At 43.6% G+C, this 19,573-nt stretch overlaps 1 protein-coding gene across 1 annotated transcript in view; it reads right to left on the bottom strand.

Annotated features, from left to right (window-relative positions):
* Positions 1–19,573, bottom strand: part of COL4A5 (collagen type IV alpha 5 chain) — a 208,953-nt gene that overhangs the window by 146,455 nt on the left and 42,925 nt on the right. The window contains exons 4-9 of the mRNA XM_043974872.1: positions 15,725–15,769; positions 11,212–11,256; positions 11,019–11,081; positions 3,420–3,473; positions 2,221–2,247; positions 1,718–1,798 (exon numbers count right to left, since the gene is read on the bottom strand). Of these exons, the coding sequence (XP_043830807.1) occupies positions 1,718–1,798; positions 2,221–2,247; positions 3,420–3,473; positions 11,019–11,081; positions 11,212–11,256; positions 15,725–15,769 (315 nt within the window). The remainder of the gene's footprint in view (positions 1–1,717; positions 1,799–2,220; positions 2,248–3,419; positions 3,474–11,018; positions 11,082–11,211; positions 11,257–15,724; positions 15,770–19,573) is intronic.

The raw sequence follows: 19,573 nt of genomic DNA on the forward strand, positions 1-19,573 counted from the left end.
AATAAAGTGGGGTAGCTAGGTGGCACAGTGAATAAGCACTGGCCCTGGATTCAGGAAAACCTAAGTTCAAATCCAGCCTGAAACACTTAACACTTACTAGCTGTGTGACCCTGGGCAAGTCACTTAACCCCTGTTGCCCTGCAACAAAAAGAAAAAAGAAAGAAAGAAAGAAAAAAACTAATAAAGTAAATTTCAATGTGGGTGGGTGGGTGGGACAGTTAAGTGGTACTGTGGATAGAGCACCAGCCCTGGAGTCAGAAGGACCTGAGTACAAATTCGGCCTCAGACCTTACTAGCTGTGTGATCCTAGGCAAGTCACATAACCTTGGGGCAGCAAGGTAGTACAGCAGATAGAGCACTGGGCCTGGAATCTGACCTCAGACACTTACTAGCTGTGTGACCCTGGGCAAGTCACTTAATCCCAAGTGCCTCTAAAAAAACCCAAACAACTAATTTCATTCATTAAAAAATAATCATAAATTCTTTTTAACTTGCAGAGAGGTAGATTTAGGTATGATATAAGTGAAAACCACCTAACAATTAGAGCCATCCTAAGCAGAATGGCTTGCCTTAGGAGGTAATAATAATGATAATAACAGCAGCAAATATGCATATGGTGCTTTCAGGTTTGCAAAGCCCTTAGAGATATTTTTCTCACTTGGGAGATGCCATCTTCCCCACTTTACAGATGAGAAAACTGAGGCTCAGAAAGGTTAAGTGATGACCAAGGTCACACAGCTTCCAAGTGGAAAAGCTGGCATTCCAATCCAGAGGCCCTCTGACCCTAAGGCCAGTCACTAGGGGCCCACTGTTTCTCCTCATGGGAAATCTGCCAGAAAAAATCTAGAAGGCAGGTGAGAGAGGAGATGCTTGTCCCATTGTGAGTTGTTCTAAATGGGCCCAAACCTGATACTCCACCATTCAGATCCCCAAATAAGCTCCCCTGACTGAGACACTTTGCTAACTTTTAAGTCCCATGTAACCACCAAGAGACCCCGCCCCCAGTCAATTACAAATTTTCCACAAGATGGGGGGGGCGGTCCTTGTTCAGTCACACATTGGCCTGACTACAGACGTCCCATCTAGCTCCAATATCATGTGACTCTATGTTCTCCTTCCATTCAGAGAAGGACACATGCCACCCTCCAGAAATCGCACTCCCTCCACCCCACCTCAGCCCAGCCTCAGTCCTCATAAAGTCCAAATACATTGCTCTCTGTGGGCATAGGATTAAAAATAAAAGAAGTCTCTCTCCAAGTTACATGGGCTGGCCATTTCCAGGTAGGCCCATGTGGAGTCAGTCTTGGAGCTGAGAAGTGCATGGCATCAGGATAATCGACAGTGTCCTGGGTTGTTGGTTTTTTTTTTCTTTTGTTCTAAGCAGCCCACCAGCACTTACCAGGAACACTCCCGTCCCTAATGCCCCTTCTAACACACTCACTTAGTACAATATAAGCATAAATCCCCAGCCAAAGCCACAAACAAAAATTTCCATGGAAACTGAGCAGAAAGAGTAAAACAAAGAAAAGTGGACCCTCAATGGTGTTAGCTAGGCAACGTTTTTGTTGAGATGCCAATTACATGCTAATTTGCACATGTAACAACTTGAAAGTGCCTATGGATGAAAGCTAGGAGGAAAAAGTGGAGGAGAAAATTGGGGAGCGCTTCTCAGATGGCCCCAAATGTTGTGGGCGAGAAAACCTCTGAGTGCACTTACTTGTCTTCCTGGAAGCCCTGGATCGCCTGGCTCCCCCTTCAGGCCCGGCAGCACAGAGAGGATTATGCTCCCCTGCTGCCCCTAAAAGAAAATCATAAACACAAGGCCCTCGTAAATATCAGCACTCCCCATCTCCAAACTGGCGATGGTCAGGAAGGAAGTGATCTGAGGACCCAAGCTTCCTTCTAAATGGCACTAAAGAAAATAAATAAATACATAAATAATGAAAGAAATTCAAACAAACAAACAAGTAAACAAAAAAAAAATGTTGCTAAAGACAGGGCTGCCTTATCAACAAAAGCCAGGGACTGAAGACCAATAGGACATCAAAAAGGGGACAGAGACAGGAACATGATTCGAAGAAACAATGGGAAGGCTTTATCTTCTCAGAGTACCCACAACCTTGCTCTTGGTCACGAACCATTTTTCTCTTGTATAGATGAGTCGGTCATGTATCTGGATTCCTCTAATACCCCAAAGCTGGATTAGCACAAAATGCTCACCTTCATCCCTGGGATCCCAGGACGACCCTACATTGAAGAAAGAAAGGAAAAAGAAATCATCAAACTATATTGCAACGTTTCCTGAAAACCCTGCCAAGCCAGTGCACCACAGATGAAATTGATTCCAACAGTAGAGGGACCAGGAGGTCCATATTTTGAAAATAGGATCTAATTTTGATTACAAAGATCTTGCATCTGACTTTCATTCCCTTTGTGACCTTGGACAAGTCCCTTTCCCTCCCTGGGCCTCAGTTTCCCCCTCTGTAAAATGAGGGGCTTAGCACCGGTCCTGGATTCAGGAGGACCTGAGTTCAAATCGGGCCTCAGACACTTGACACGTACTAGCTGTGTGACCCTGGGCAAGTCACTTAACCCTCATTGTCCAGCAAAAGAAAAAGAAAAAAAATTAGGGGCTTGGACTAGATGGTCCCTGAGGTCCCTTCTAGCTCTAGAGCTAGCATCCTCTGTGTGACCTTGGATCAGTACCTTCCCCTTCCTGGGCCTCAGTTTCCTCCTCTGTAAAAGGAGGGGGTTGGAATTGATCAGAGATTCCTAACCTGAGTTCTGTGAACTTGTTTTTCTAATATTTTGATAACTGTATTTTGACATAATTGGTTTCCTTTGCAATCCTGTGTTTGATTTTATGCATTTAGAAAGCATTAACTCTGAGAAAGAATTCCCAGGCTTCAGTCCACCAAAGGGGTCTGTAACACAGAACCCTCTGGAGTACTTGGATCCTACTTGTGGTTTTAGACAAGTCCCTTTCCCTCCCTAGCCCTCAGTTCCCCCCTCTGTAAAGTGAGGGGGGCACACTACATAGCCTCTAAGGCTCCTCGCAGTTCTAGAACTGGGATCCTCTGATCCAATGTCACTCCATTTCCCTGAGCCTCAATTTCCTTCTCTGTCAAACAAGAAGATCCTTTCCAGTTGGAGGGAGACCCATGGTTCTATGCTATTTGAAAACACATTCAAGTTCTGCAGGAAAGGCTATCAAGATTCTCCATTTGGGGATCCTTCCCAATCCTTATCCAATTTCTTACTTCCCTGTGTGCCCCTCTGGCCCTCCCATCCCCTCAACTCCATTTCATTGAGCCAACAGCCCCTTCCCCTCCCAACCCTAACATCTTTGCTGATTCTAATGTGGCTTCTTACTGTATTTTACTATTTACTATTTTTCAAATCCAACACTTGTAACTTACTGGAGGACCTGGTAAACCTGGAACACCGGAAATGCCTGGGAATCCATGTTCTCCCTAGATGGGAAAGAAAAAAAAAGGTGGGATAATGAATGAATGGATGGATGGATGGATGGATGGATGGATGGATGGATGGATGGATGGATGATGGATGGATGGATGGATGGATGGATGGATGGATGGATGAATGAATGAATGGATGGATGGATGGATGGATGGATGGATAGATAGATAAATGAACAAGTGAATGAATGAAAGAATGAAAAAGCATATTTAGAGTCAAGAATATGAAGTAACTTCATGAACATATAAATTGGCTGAAAGTGACCATTTAAATGACTTCTCTAAAAGACTTGAAAAAGTCAAATGGGAACAAATGAAGTTCAGCATATTTTTCAGAACCTGACTGGCCACTAATAAATCACAAGCCTGCCCTCACTTATCAATCACCTTCTCTCCAAGCTTATCACCTCCTTATTCCCTCTCCATTCATTATTCAAAAGAGACCCTATTCAGCCTGTTCACTAAACCCTCAGCCCTTTTGATCAAGCCCAGGCGGAAAGAAAATAACTGCATACAGCTCCCCTCCTCACTCCTACTCATAGCCACCCTCCCATTTATAAGAGTTAGGGAAATACTTGGGTGAGTATGGGCTTGGAGGGGGGAAATGGAATATTCTTGTACATAGTAGGCCTTAATGAATGTTTGTTGGGTTGCATTCTCAATTCTTTCTCACCTTTGTTTTTGTTTTTTTGGTGGGGTCATGAGGGTTGAGCAATTACTTTTCTTTTTTTTGGTGGGGCAATGAGGGGTTAAGTGATTTGCCCAGGGTCACACAGCTAGTAAGTGTTAAGTGTCTGAGGCCGGATTTGAACTCAGGTCCTCCTGACTCCAGGGCTGGTGCTCTATCCACTGCGCCACCTAGCTGCCCCGAGTATGGGTTTCTTTTGTTGGGTTGAGTTTTTTTGTTTTTCCCCGAGGCAGGAGAGGGGAAAGAAATACAGCTATGACCAATATTAGAATCATTCTAGCAACTGCTAACTCTGGCCCCCAGTTGTTGCTCATTATTGTCAAATCAAGTGTTAGCCCCCATAGCCTGTTTAAAAAACAAAGGTGAAAAGAAAAAAAAAGAAATAAAAGGAGGGGCAGCTAGGTGGCGCAGTAGATAAAGCACCGCCCTGGATTCAGGAGTACCTCAGTTCAAATCCAGCCTCAGACACTTGACACTTACTAGCTGTGTGACCCTGGGCAAGTCACTTAACCCCTCATTGCCCCACCAAAAAAAAGAAAAGTAATTGCTCAACCCTCATGACCCCACCAAAAAAACAAAAACAAAGGTGAGAAAGAATTGAGAATGCAACCCAACAAACATTCATTAAGGCCTACTATGTACAAGAATATTCCATTTCCCCCCTCCAAGCCTTTGCCTGGGCTGTCTACCCCACTGCTGGAATTCTCTCTCCTTACCACCACTTCTTGGCATCCCTAGTGCTCTTCCAGGCTCAGCTCCAATGCTCCCTCATGCCCGAGCTCTTTCTGGAAACCCTCCCCCACCTGCTAGGGCCTTCTCATCAATTACCTTAGACCTGTTTTATATATGCTTATTGGGCATGTATTGTCTGCTCTGATAGAATTTAAGCTCCTGGAGGGCAGGGACTAGTCCCTTTTTGTCTTTGTATTCCCAGCATCCAGCACAGAGCCCAACACAGAGCAAATATTTAATAAATGCTTGCTTCATTGATCACTAGGTACTGGGGAAAGTCAAGAATCTAAGAGTCCCTGCCCTCAAGGAGCTTACATTGGAAAGGAAGAGAAAGTGGATACAAATAATCACAAGATATGTACAAAGTAATTTGAGGGGCAAGGGCAAACACTACAAAACAGTGGGGAGAGGAACAAGAAAGGCCTTGTGTTGGAGGTAGCACCTGAGCTGAAGGGTACTAGGGATTCCAAGAAGAGGAAGTAAAGAAGGAGAGCATTCCAGGAATGGGGGACAGCTTGTACAAAGGCCTGGAGGTGGGATGCTGTATACTGGGAATGGCAAATAGACCAGTTGGAGATAGAATGGAAAATGAGTAAGAAGAAGTAACGTGTAATTAGTCTGTGAAAAAAAAAAAGAATGGGGCCAGAATATGAAGGGCTTTAAAATCAAACAAGGGAGTTTGTGTTTCATTATAGGCCTAAAGAGAAAGAAGGAAGTTGGGAGGAAGGGTGGATTTAGGGGGAAAGCATTCCATGCATTTCTGCATGGAATGTGGCAAGTAGAAGATGTCTGTGGGACATCCAGGCAGAAACATCCAAAAGGCAGGTGGGAAAGGGAGACTGGAGTTCAACAGAGAAAGGAGACCTGGATATGGATATTTTGGAGCCATTTGCGTAGACATGTTCCTTGAACTCTTGGTTACTGATGAGACGATGAAATGTAAAAAAAAAACCAGGAAGGTGGCCCAGGCCAGAGCCCTTGCGTACATGTATATGCACCAGGGTGGCTAGGTGGTGCAGTGGATAAAGCACCGGCCCTGGATTCAGGAGGACCTGAGTTCAAATCCGGCCTCAGACACTTGACACTTACTAGCTGTGTGACCCTGGGCAAGTCACTTAACCGTCACTGCCCTGCAAAAACCCAAAAAACCAAAACAAAAAAAACATGTACATACACTCACTCAGTGCAGGTGGGACATGAATAATGGCTAATCCAGCAAAGGGGATGGAGGAGGAGACCCAGAAGGAAGAAATGTCACTTCTGCCAAATGGCTTCTGCCAAGGGAGGAAAAGAAAATCCAGGAGGAGGGCCTTGTAGACAACGTTAACCACAGCATAGAGGTGATGACAATGGACCCTTTAGTTCCTTGAAAGCTACAATATTCAGAGCAGATAAAGTGCTAGACCTGGAGTCAGGAAAACATGAGTTCAAATCCTCCCTTAAGGTACTTGCAAGCTGGGGCAACTAGGTGGCACTGCAGTAGATAAAGCACCAGCTTTGGATTCAGGAGGACCTGAGTTCAAACCTGGCCTCAGACACTTGACACTTACTATCTTGTGTGACCCTGGGCAAGTCACTTAACCCCTATTGTCCCACAAAAAAAGATACTTGCAAGCTGTGTCATTCTGGGCAAGTCACTTTAACCCCTCTCAGCCTCAGTTTCCTCATCTGTAAAAATGAAGGGGGTGGTAATAGTAGCATCTACATCTTGGGGTTATTGTAAGGATCAAATGAGATAACTCATATAAAACGCTTTGTAAACCTTAACGTGTTCTATAAGTGGTAGCTATAATTATTATTTCTAAATCTATCCTTCTTAGAAGGAACGAATCCCTCTCAATTGTGAATATTAGTGTTGTACACCCTGAAAGTCTATATGACGCTGACAAAGAAGTAAAGGCCTTGCCGTCTTGGGTACCCATAGTGAGCACACTTCTTGTTGTGGTGCTCCAGTTATATCCAAGTCTTTTTGACCCATGGACAGCACTGGTGTCCATTCCTTTGGCAAAAAGAAATTAAGTGACTTGCCCAGGGGCACACAGATAGTAAAAGTAAGGCCACATTGGAACTCAGGTCTTCCTAACTCCAGGTCCAATGCTTTGTCCACTGAGCTACCTAACTGCTTCCTAGTGTAAAAACTGGAATGACGCCCTGTGCTGGGAGAGATATTTCAGGGAAGCTCCACCATGAGGAGAAAGCATGTGATTTAGAAACCATGTGACTTTAACTTCCAGAAGTTACCCGGCATCTGGAAGTTACATTTATAGAACCACCTGTAGGACCTGTCAATCAGAGCTACCAGCCAATTAGCTTGGAGCTGTGTGTGTGGATGGCCCTGCTTCCAGTTTCTCAGGAGGCTTCTGGGGAAAGCTGAGGAGCAAGCGGGCCTTTCAGTGGGAGACTTAGGCAGGGGAGCAAGAGACAGGCAGGATAGGGAGAAAAAGCAAATTTCATACTTGATCCACGTGTTTCTCTTTACTTACCCCTAATATGCTTTAATAAATACTTAATGCCCAAAGATTGGTGCTAGACTTTTTCTAATTTAAGGCGACCACTCATTAGATTTTAGACAGCATAGCTAGAATTTTAGCCCCTTACACTAGGCAAACAGAGGTAATGTGACTGGCCCAAAGTCACACAGCTAGTAAGTATGTGAGGCTATATTTGAACTCAGCTTTTCTTGACTCCATGCCCAGCACTGTATCCACTGAGCCATCTAGTTGCCTCCTAGACAAACAGGTTAAGTGACTTGCCCAGGGTCACACAGCTAGTAAGTATATGAGGCTAGATTTGAGCTCAGGTCTTCCTGACTCCAGAACCAGTGCTCTAGCCACCAACCCATGTAGCTGCCCCTCATAGGCACACTAAGTTTCTTTAAAATTGTGGCCAGTTTTGGACTTTTCACACAAAATACCCATAGGAACTGCTAGCTTTTGCTTGAAACAGTGACCCTTCAAAACACATACAACATAATGTATGCTGTAGTACTAGGGTACTATAAGGGAAATACAAGATAGGGAGAATGGTATGTTTATACCTTAGAAAACAGTATCTTGTAAGGGAAAAAACACACTGAAATAGGTTGAATATACAGGGTGCTCACGGCCACCCTTAGATGGCCCAAAAGTATGTCAGATTAGATGATCTTTCACTGCCTCTGGGGCCCACCTCTTAACCTGTGCATTCCCTGGTAAATAGCTGATACACCCCCCTCATCATACCTGCAGAGGTAGTGGATTATGGGTGTGGAATGTGGCATATTCAAATTTGACTGTTCTGCTGGTTGGCTGTGATGAGCTGATCTTTGGAGGGACCAGGGGAGTTCTCTTTTTATTCTTAGTTATAAGAGACAACTCACCAGAGATGGAAAGGGTCAGGGATAGATTTAGACATGAAGGGGACAGGGCAGCTAGGTGGTGCAGTGGCTAAAGTACTGGCCTTGGATTCAGGAGGACCTGAGTTCAAATCCAGTCCCAGACACTTGATGCTTACTAGCTGTGTGACCCTGGGCAAGTCACTTGACCCTCATTGCCCCACAAAAAGAACCCAAAACAACAACAACAACAACAACAACAACAACAAACAAAAACAAAAAAAGAAATGAGGGAGATATAAAAGGGCCAGCATGACACAAACATTGTTGGCCCCTGCAAATGTGTGGAACTGGTTTGCTTGACTATGTTTAGCTGTTAAAAAGGCTGTGTTTTGATTTCTTTATTTGGGGAGACGGATGGGAAAGGACGAAGGCTAGCAGATGCTGAGAGAGAAAAAAGAAAAAGAAAACAAAAGAGAGTCATTGAAACATTTTTTAAATGCAGAGAAGAGAACAGAAGGAAGGCAGTTCAGAGAGAAACAGACAAGCCCGACAGCTTTGAAAGTAACAGGTTGAATTTATGATAAACTTTTATTTAAAGCAAGCTCTACATAACAGACATTCGTGGCTTTAAATGTAATCATCTTTTCTGTTCTGCTTTGTATAGGCTTTCTTTTCTGGTCATCAAATTCAGACTACAAATAAAAGAAATGAAGGGGATATAAAAACAAAAGATATTGATACTTTAAAAAAACAAATATAACTAAACCTTTGATGACTGTGAAAAAATGAGCACAGTCTGTGAAGAGGCTGGAAGGATACTTTGAATTAGAATTTTAGCTGCTAATAAAAAAGTTCAATTTGATTCCTTTCAAACACTTCTGTTAACTGCAACTTGGTTAATGAAGTGTGGGCCTAAGGCCAGGACTGGTTTTAATGTATAATAGAAGAGCTTTAATGTATAATGAGCCTTTTCAGGTTTATTACATTTTACTCTCTTTCACATACTCTACCATGGAGACAAACTGGCCACCTTGTTATTTCTCACAAAGCTCCATCTCCTACCTCCACGCCTTTGTCTCTCATGCCTAAAATGCACTTCCTCCTCATTTACCTCTCCTGGAATCCCTAGTTTTCTTCAAGACTCAGTTTAAGTTCCACCATTTCCATATGGCCTTTCCTGTTCTACCCATCTGTTGATGCCTTCCCCATTCCATTCAAATCAACCTATACTTTGGGGGGAAGCTAGGTGGCATTGCATCAGACTGGTGAAGTGGGTGGTTGAAGCCTGAAGTCAGAAAGACTCATCTCCCTGAGTTCAAAATCAGCCACACTAGCTGTGTGACCCTGAGCAAGTCACTTCACTCTCCTTGCCTCAGTTCCCTCATCTGTAAAATGAACTGGAGAAGGAAATGGCAAACCGCTCCAGTATCTTTGCCAAGAAAACCCCAAATGGGGTCATAAAGAGTCGAGCATGACTGAAAAATATTTTTCAGGCTATATTGTCATATATGTTGATGCTGTCTCTCCTACTAGAGCACAAGCTTCTTGAGGGCAGGAGCTGTTCCCCTTCATATTTGCATCTGTAGCACCTAGCATGATGATTGGCACAGAAGAGGTACTTTATTAATGCTTACCAAAAAATAGACATATAGATAGACAGACAGATAGAGAGAGAGAGATGATAGATAAATAAATGAATAAATAAATATTTTTTTTTGAGGCAACTGGGGTTAAGTGACTTGCCTAGAGTCACACAGCTAGTAAGTGTAAAGTGTCTGAGGTCGGATTTGAACTCAGGTCCTCCTGAATCCAGAGCCAGTGCTCTATCCACTGCGCCACCTAGCTGCCCCTAAATGAAATTTTTTAAAAATCAAAACACTTGAGTAAATATCAAGGGCAGGGAATAGGATGGAGGGTAATTTAGCAATAGTAATTGTGAAAGAAATGATGAGCAGGATAAGGATGTATGAAAAATGCAAACCATCAACAGAGAAAGAATTGATGGTATTTGAATACAGATTGAAGTATAATTTTTTTGTTAGTTCCTCTTTCTAAAGTTATTTTGTCTGTTTTATTTCACAACCTGACTAATGTGAAGATGTTTTACATGACTGCACATGTATAACTTATATTGAATTGCTTGCTTTCTTGAGGAGGAGGGGGGAGGGAGGGAGGAACAAAAATCTGGAACACAAAGTGGTTTTTTTTGTTTGTTTTTTGGGGGTTTTTTGCAGGGCAATGAGGCTTAAGTGACTTGCCCAGGGTCACACAGCTAGTAAATGTCAAGTGTCTGAGGCTGGATTTGAACTCAGGTCCTCCTGAATCCAGGACCAGTGATCTATTCACTGTGCCACCTAGCTGCCCCCTGGAACACAAAGTTTTAAAAAATCAATGTGAAAAAAATTTGGTTTTTTAACATATAACTTGGGGAAAATTCCATAGAAATTAATTAATTAATTAATTAAAATTAAAAATCAAAAACCAAAACAAAATAATGCTTACTGATTGACTCATTCATCACTAGCACTGCAGCGCAGGGGGAAGTTGGTTGTCTCTGACTGGGAAGAAGGTTGGCTCTGGCTTCAGAAGAGCTGATTTCTCTTCTGGACTCTGCTTCTCACTAGCTGCATATGTATGAGCTCATTGGGTAAACTTCAGCCCAACCTCAGTCTAATTACACCGTCTTAAGGTAACTCCCTAGAGGCTTACATCTTCACATCATTAAAGTCAATCCCAGGTCAAGCTCACACAAGCCTCCCTGATTCTCCTTAGAATTATCAGTCTTAGGCCTCGGTAGACTCACCTTTGTTCCATTGCAGCCTGGGATGCCCTGAGGTCCTGGGGCTCCATCATGGCCTGGCATTCCCTTGTAAGGGAGAACAGAACAGTTTATCTATAATGATAGTCTTCTCCAGGAAAGAATATTCTCCAAAAGGAATCATGAAAACAATAAAATCCAGAAAAAAATAATTAATGACAAATCGAATCCTACTTACAGGAAGACCTGGTGTCCCTGGGAATCCAGGAAGTCCAGGGGGCCCCTAGGAGAAGAAACACAGCGTTTCATGAATTACATTAGCATTATCTAGTAAGTCTCATGGATCTAGAGTTTGAAAAGACCTAAGCTAACCTCCCCATTTTAGAGACGGAGAACCTTTGGCCCTGGAAGCTAAAATTATTTGCCTAAAGGCCCACATGGGATCTACTATCTGGAACTGGAAAGAACCTTAAAAAGCCATTCAGTCTACCCCCCTCATTTTACAGAGGGGAAAACTGAGGCACAGAAAGGGGAAGTGACTCACCCAAGGTCCCAGGTAACAAGTATCAGAGTCAGGGCTGAAAGCTAGCTCCCTTGAATCCATGCCCCTTCTCACCAATCCCTTACAGATGATTTCTTAAACACTAGAACTTTAGGGCAGCTAGGTGGCACAGTGGATAAAGCACTGATCCTGGATTCAGGAGGTCCTGAGTTCAAATCGGACCTCAGACACTTGACACTTACTAGCTGTGTGACCCTGGGCAACTCACTTAACCCTCATTGCCCTGCAAAAAAAAAAAGAAAAGAAAAGAAAAAGAAAAAAGAAAAAATCCACTAGAACTTTAAACTGGAAATGAGATTCTACACCCTTTTGAAAAGCTGTTGCTCACTCAAATTCTCCCAAGAACCCAGCCTGGGAGTTCTAGGAAGAAAGCTATCTTTGGGAGGGTTCTACTGCCATTTAGTCCAGTGGGAACAGGCAAATGGGTGGTTAGATGTGTCTGCTCTGCTGCTAAAGGGTCTCTTGGGATTCTGTGGTAAATGGTAACACTTAGAAAGTCAATCAATCAATCAATCAACCAGCAAGTGTGTATCACTCACTCGTCTACCGGCCAATGTGCTAAGCATCAGGAATACAAGTACAAAGAATGAAACAATCCCCCCTTGTCGTAAGCTGCCATTACAACAGAGAAGAAGATAAGGACACAGAACAATACATTCAGCAGAAATTGAAAATAAAACACAAAGAAATACATCCAGTGTAGTTTCGGAGGGAGGGCATTGAGCAATTGAAGGGTGTGAGGAAGGGTTTTATGCAGAAAGTGGGGCTTGAGGTAGTTCTTTTTTTTTTTTTTTGCGGGGCAATGAGGGTTAAGTGACTTGCCCAAGGTCACACAGCTAGTAAGTGTCAAGCGTCTGAGGCCAGATTTGAACCACGGTCCTCCTGAATCCAGGACCAGTGCTTTATCCACTGTGCCACCTAGCTGCCCCTGGCTCGAGGTATTTCTGAAAGGAAGAGAGAGACCCTATGAGGTAGAAATAAGGAGGACAGGCATTCTGGGGGTGGGGGACCAGAGAAAAGGCCAGGAGACAGGAGACAGAAAGGCATAGATGCTGAATACCAAGAAGTCCAGTTCCATTGGACAACAGGGTACAGGAGGGGACTTTGCATTCAAAAAGACCAAAAAGTAGGCTGGGGCTAAGTTGTAAAGGGCTTTCAAAGCCAAACAAAGGAGTTTCTATTTTATCCTAGAAGGGATAGTAGGCAGCCACTGGAATTGATTAAGGAGGAGAGTCACATGGTCAGATGTGTGCTTGAGGAAAATCACTTTGGCAGCTTTGAGGAAGATGGATTGGAGTGATGAGAACCTTGAAGCCCAGAGACCAATTAGGAGGCTGCCGCAATAATCAAGGCAAGGGGTGATGAGGGCCTGAACTCAAGTGGTAGCCGTATGAGTGGAGAGAAAGGGTCACAGACAAGAGATGTTACAGAGAAATAAATTGCAAGATTAGGCAACTGATTGGATACATGGGGCGGGGGAGAGTGAGGAGTATCAGGCACTGTAAAAATGGGCTCACATGGAGGGGATAGAAATGAAAAGGCGTGAAAAGTCGATTTGGCTAACGAAAGTCTTCTACAGAAATCAATCGATTGATAAGCATTTATTAAGCATCAAGGAGGTGTCAGGCATTGTGCTGGGTGCTGGGGACTGAGAGTTTCTACCCTACAGGAATTGATGTTCTAATAGGGGGGACAACATACACTAATGTAAGAAAATTCCTAAAAGCATCATTGTCTTTGGGGACACCGAGAACACCCAAAGCAATTTAGACTTCAGTAGCTGGGAAGAACAGGGAGGCCTCAGGTAGGAGCTAGGAAGAAAGCTGGGAGATTCTAAGAAGTGGAGATGGTGACCAGCCCGGGCACAGAGACAGGAAGTAGTGAGGAAAAGCATAGAGACCAATTTGGCTAAAGCCCAGAGTGCACAAAGGAGAGCCAGGCTGGAACAAGCTTTCTATTCCAAACAGAGGAGTAGATATTTGATCCCATGTGCAAAGGGGAGCGAGCCACTGGGGCTTCCTGAGCAAGGGAATGATTGTCACTCCGGCAGCTGTATGGAGGACAGATTAGAAAGGATCCTAGATTTATTTAGAGGTGGAAAAAAGACATTAGAGGTCAGCTAGTCCAAGCCCCCATTTTACAGATGACCAAACTGAGGCTCAGAGAGGTGAGGTGATACAACTTCATGCAGACAGCAACTGGTAGAGGGTAGGATTCAAACTAAGGACTCCAAGTCTATCTCTATTTCCACTGTACAGTCACTTGAGGCAAGGAGCCCAATTTCCAGGGGAGAGAGAGGAGGCCCCTAACTCAGACAGGTATGGACAAATAATTGTTGGTTCTAGTCAACTCTTTCTGAGGCTATCTGTTAGGGTTAGTCCTTGAATTGAATAGTTCTCAGATTAGAGCCCAGTGGATATCAGAGAGTGACTGGGGATACCTGGTTACAGAGCTCAAACCCCAGCATCATTTATTTCTCTGAAACTGGCCTCCTCGCGGGCCCTCAGGCTCCAGACTCCTTCTGATGTCAGACTCCCGAAAGTGGTAATGACAGTAGAGACTAGGTCATGGAGCATGGCAGGTATAAGCAGGTAAGTGGGAGGGAACATTTCTTGTTTGGGTTTTTTTAAGGTAATCATTGACTTTGAGTTCTGTTCCCCCATGGTAGGAGTAACATCTACTGCTAATCTGATTGGGACCCAAGGACTGGAAGGTCCCTGCCACGTAGGCTAGATATTCCCCAAAAGGGCAAGGAAACCATCCTCAATGGTCTACAAATTCCTTGTTTTATTCTAATCCCTAATCAGAATCACTGGATTGCCTTGAGTGAGCCTCTCACAGAACACTCCCACATCTGTCACTACTGTTCTAGTTTGTTTTCCGTCATGTCCAACTCTCCACGATTCCATTTTTGGGTTTTCTTGGCAAAGATCCTGGAGTGGTTTGCCATTTCCTTCTCCAGCTCATTTTACGGACAAGGAATTAAGGAAAACAGGGTGAAGGGTCACATAGCTAGTAAGTGCCTGAGGCTGGATTTGAACTCAGGTCCTCCTAAGCCCACACTCTGTCCACTATGCCACCTAGCTGCCCTATGTCTATCACTGGCCAAACACAATTTCTTAGAGTCCTAGGTTTCTGGAACTATGAGGCTGAGGCTGGTGGATCAACTGAGCTCAAGAGTTCTGAGCTCTAGTATGCTAAGCCTTTTATCTAGTCTGTATGTCTAGTATATGGGCATGTTGTCTCTGTAGCCACAGCACATAATAAGCACTTCATAAATACTTACTGATTGATTACATATCCTTCCCAACCCTCCATGGAATGTCATCTTTCCTGACAGAATGTAAATTCCTTGAGGGCAGGGATTGTTTCATCATTGTTTTTGTAGCCACAGCATACAGCATGGTTCCTGGCACATAGTAGGTACTTAATACTTCCTGAAAGAATGTAAGCTTCTTGAGGGCAGGGACTGTTGCACTGCTGTCTCCGTATCCAGAGCCTGGCTCAGTGCCTGGCACATAGCAGGGGGTCAATAAGTACTTGTTGACTGACTGACTGACCCACCAACTGAGAGAAATCCAGTCACCCTTCAGCTAAAAAGGAAAGGCAGTTTTATTGCTCATCTATTTCCAGAAATAGTTAAAACTTAACATAAGACAAACAGCTTTAATATATTTGTCCCTGGGGCGGGGCAGCTAGGTGGTGCTGCAGTGGATAAAGCACCAGCCCTGGATTCAGAAGGACCTGAGTTCAAATCCAGCCTCAGACACTTGACACTTACTAGCTGTATGACCCTCATTACCCCACCCAAAAAACATATATTTATATATTTGTCCCTGGCCACTAAAAGGAATGTTACAGCCGGTACATAATCAAAATCCAACATTTTCCGACATCTTAAGTCTTTATAAGCTTTTTCCAATGAGGCCTAGTTGCAGAAATAGACATTCAGGAAATAAACTGCTTTTAAAAAATAACAGTAGCTCTCCAAATGTAAAAGAATTGCTTAGGACAACTTGAAATCTGCACTTACTTTTTAATTTAACTTTTAAAAGAAATTATTCCCCCACTGGCAATGCATTTCAGTATGTTCTGTTATGGTCTACTAGGTACAATTCAGTTACCTTCCTTTGGAATCAGCTGGTGAAGCCGCTCCAGTATGACATTCTATAACTATCATTTGACTTACCCTGATTCCCTTCGGGCCCACTGGCCCAGGAGCACCGTCATCGCCCTGCAAAAATGCCACAAAATTGTTAGACCTGGTTTCCCAGTGAGGTCTCCGATCACTGATGTTCTAATTGGGAATGAGGAAGTTGTAAAGCTTGATTAATTTGCTTAAGGAAAACATATTGTTTTCCCTGGGCTGAAAGCCTAGCAATGAGCTGCCTTGTCAAGGAATAAGGGAAGTGTGCATTCAATTTCTTTTGTTGTTCATGGGGGGGGGGGTTATATTTTTAAAGGAAATCATCCATTTTCTTTTACTTCTCAGTTCTGCTGGATATGTTTATGTAGAACGATTTCTGATTAGACTCCTTATTCTATCTCTCTTCTTGGTGAATCCTCTCCTTTTTAATTTTTACAATTTGATTTTCCCTTTTAAAAACACACACACTAATAATTTGTTGAATTTTTTGGCTTCAGAAAAGCAGCTCTTTATTTTTATCAATCCCAAAGATCTTTGTATTTTTAATTTTTCCATGATTTTCAGATTTTTATGCTTACTTTGGGGTCATTAATTTGATTTTCCATGGGTTTTTGCTTTTTTAATGCAATTTCATTCATCCTGACAATGGCTGACACATACTTTTAGGTTTTGCTTTAATCTCACATGAAGAAGTGGCCTTTCTCTTTGCCAAGGTCAACACCCTCTATATATACCCTTGATCTCATCCCCTCCCATCTCCTCCAACAGCTTGCTCCTTCCATCACCCCCTGTCTCTTTGTCATCTTCAATGTCTCCTTATTCACTGGCTCCTTCCCTGCAATCTACAAATATTCCCAGATCTCCCTAGTCTCAAAAAACCCAAACCCACTCTCTGGAACTCTCCCATCTAGCCATGTTATTGTCCTATCTTTTTTTCTCCTTTCACAAATGAGCTGGGTGGAGAGGGGGTGTTATCTACTCAGTGGTCCTTCCTGACCAACCACTCATTTTTTAAAAAGTTTTAGGGGGCAGCAAGCTGGCATAGTGGATAAAGCACTGGTCCTGGATTCAGGAGGACTTGAGTTCAAATCTGACCAAAGACACTTGATACTTACTAGCTATGTGCCCTTGGGCACGTCACTTAACCCTTACTGCCCCACAAAACAAAACAAAAACAAAAGTTTTAGTTAAGCTTTCTGGTTCAAGTCACACTCATTTCAGGATATACTTATCCAGTTCCCACCCTTCTAATAAAGACACAAAGGAAAACCAGCTGCTACAATGAGACCAGATGACTGGATATGCAACACTCAGAACCCATGGTCTCCCACTGACCAACCAAAGGAGGGAGCTACATTTCCTCAATTCTTCTCTAAAGCCAAGATCGGTCGTTATTAAGTTACAATGTGTTGGGTTTACATTTCTTTTTATTGTTCTTTTTGTTTACATTATTGCATCCATTATGAATACGGTTTTTCAGGCCCTAATTATTTTGTTCATCTACCAACGTGATTCCAGTGATTTACTACTGCAAAAAAGTGTTTTGTACAAATATTTTCCTATATGTAGGAACTTTCCTTCTGTCTTTGACTTCCTCAGGAGGGTTCCTAACAGTGGGACCAACAACATTGGTTCCATGAAGCACATTTCTTTTTGCCTGCAGGTGAGAGAGGGAGACCGAGGAAATTATAGATTCTAAATATTGATTGGCTCAGTGAACTGACCCAGTCACTGAGTTATTTTTCTTCCTTTAACCCTGGTGGCAGGTGATCCTAATGGCTGCTATCCTGCTCCTATTCAACAGGAAAAATGTGGGCCTCCATGTGCCCATACCCACGCACGAAGGTGAGCTTGCTCTGACCCCAAGGGGCACAGATGTTGAGTAAGAGCTAAGCTCTCTCCGGAGCTTCAAGAGTAGTTGACCCTCTTTCCTTTGGTTTGGACTCTCTCTGTAGGGCGGTGAAGCTGTTTCACTATCTACATCAGTAGTTCTGAACCATTTTTTTTTCATGGGCGGGGCAATGAGAGTTAAGTGACTTGCCCAGGGTCACACAGCTAGTAAGTGTCAAGTATCTGAGGTTGGATTTGAACTCAGGTCCTCCTGAATCCAGGGTAGATGTTTTATCTACTGCAACACCACCTAGTTGTCCCCTAAACCATTTTTGTGTTCTGGGCACTTCCTTTTTGGGGAAGACTAGGGACCCCCAGGCAGAATCATGTTTTTAAATGCCTAAAACAAAACACACAGAACTTCCTAGGAAATAAAGAGGTCATTTATTTTTCCCACCCAAGTTCACCATTGCCCCAACTCTATCTCCCATCTATAGACCCTTGATGCAGAGGATGTGGTTCAGAATTAGTTCCTGGATGACCTTGTTATACAAAACATAGCCCTAGGCAGGTGACCTTATCATTAAGGAGTCACTCCCCACAGAACCTAACATGTCTAACTGTAGAATAAACAAGAACAATCAACAAACCAGAATGGTACATCTGAGTGACTCCTTGACCTCAGGAGCCCCCAGACAAGTTCTTGTGACCCCAGTAACCCCTAGCAAGTTCACAGTTCAGTTTGCTTAGTGTTCCCTGGCCTGACCTCCTGCTAGGAAGAAAAGTAGGCACTCATGCATTCAGCAGTGCCAACCATTGGGAGAAGACTCATATTCTGCAAGAGCTCTGGAACCAAACAACAATAATGATAATTATAGCTAATGTTTAGTAAATAGCTACTGTGTGCCAGGTGGGCAGCTGGTGGCGCTGCAGTAGATAGAGCACATTTCCATCCTCTGTCCTTGAGGAGGACCATGACATCAGGGTGATGTCATGACTTGCAGTGAATTGGATTTAAGTGAGGCAGGGCTGTGCAAGGTCACCAGTCTCACTCTCTCCTCCAGAGCCAACTGGGTCCAGTGGCAAGATATACACAAGGATGACTGAAGATGGCCCCAAATGTTTAAGGCAATTGGGTTTAGTGACTTGCCCAGGGTCACACAGCTAGAAAGTGTTGAGGTGAGATTTGAACTCAGGTCCTCCTGACTCCAGGGCCAGTGCTTTATCCACTGTGCCACCTAACTGTCCATATTGAGCCTGGCATAGTCAAGAAGACTCCTCTTCCTGAGTTCAAATCTGGCCTCAGACACTTCCTAGCTGTGTGACCCTGGGTAAGTCACTTAACCCCACTTGCCTCAGTTTCTTCATCTGTCAAATGAACTGGAGAAGGAAATGGTAAACCACTCTAGCATCTTTCCAAAGAAACCCCAAATGGGGTCACAGAGAGTTGGACATGACTGAAAAATTGAACAACAACAAACATGCCAGGCACTGTGCTAAATGCTTAACAATTAGTATTTCATTGGAATCTCACGACAACCCTGAGTGGGGAGATGCTAGCAAGGAGACCCATGGCTTTTCTCTGTTCCTCTTTCTCAACGCTTCCCTTCCTGCTCCTCTAGTGAGCCAAAAGCCTCACCCCTTTATGCCAGACAGAGTAAAAGGGGTGCTATATCCTCTGTGTGCCTATAACTGGCAAAGACTTATCAACCCAGATTCAAGGCACAATTCATAGGCAGAAGCCTCATTCATTCACACTGGGAATATATTCAGCTCCCCTGAGTGCATGCCACCAAGCCAACGCACAGCAGCCACCACGAAGATAATACTAACTGCACATGTAGCAACAGAATACGCAAAATGTAGCATGCCATTGGAAGGAAGCAGCAAAAGGGGTGAATGCGGACACAGAAACATTGCATAGCAAACACATAGGTTGTGTACATGTCACATATGTTGCAGCTACATACAAAGCACATATTTCACATACTCCTACACTGGGCATCATCTGCCAGGACGGATAACCAATCACTTCATCCCTTTCTCCTCAAGAGAAAGCGA

This window comes from Dromiciops gliroides, chromosome X, assembly GCF_019393635.1.
Source record: "Dromiciops gliroides isolate mDroGli1 chromosome X, mDroGli1.pri, whole genome shotgun sequence".
Classification (NCBI taxonomy): domain Eukaryota; kingdom Metazoa; phylum Chordata; class Mammalia; order Microbiotheria; family Microbiotheriidae; genus Dromiciops; species Dromiciops gliroides.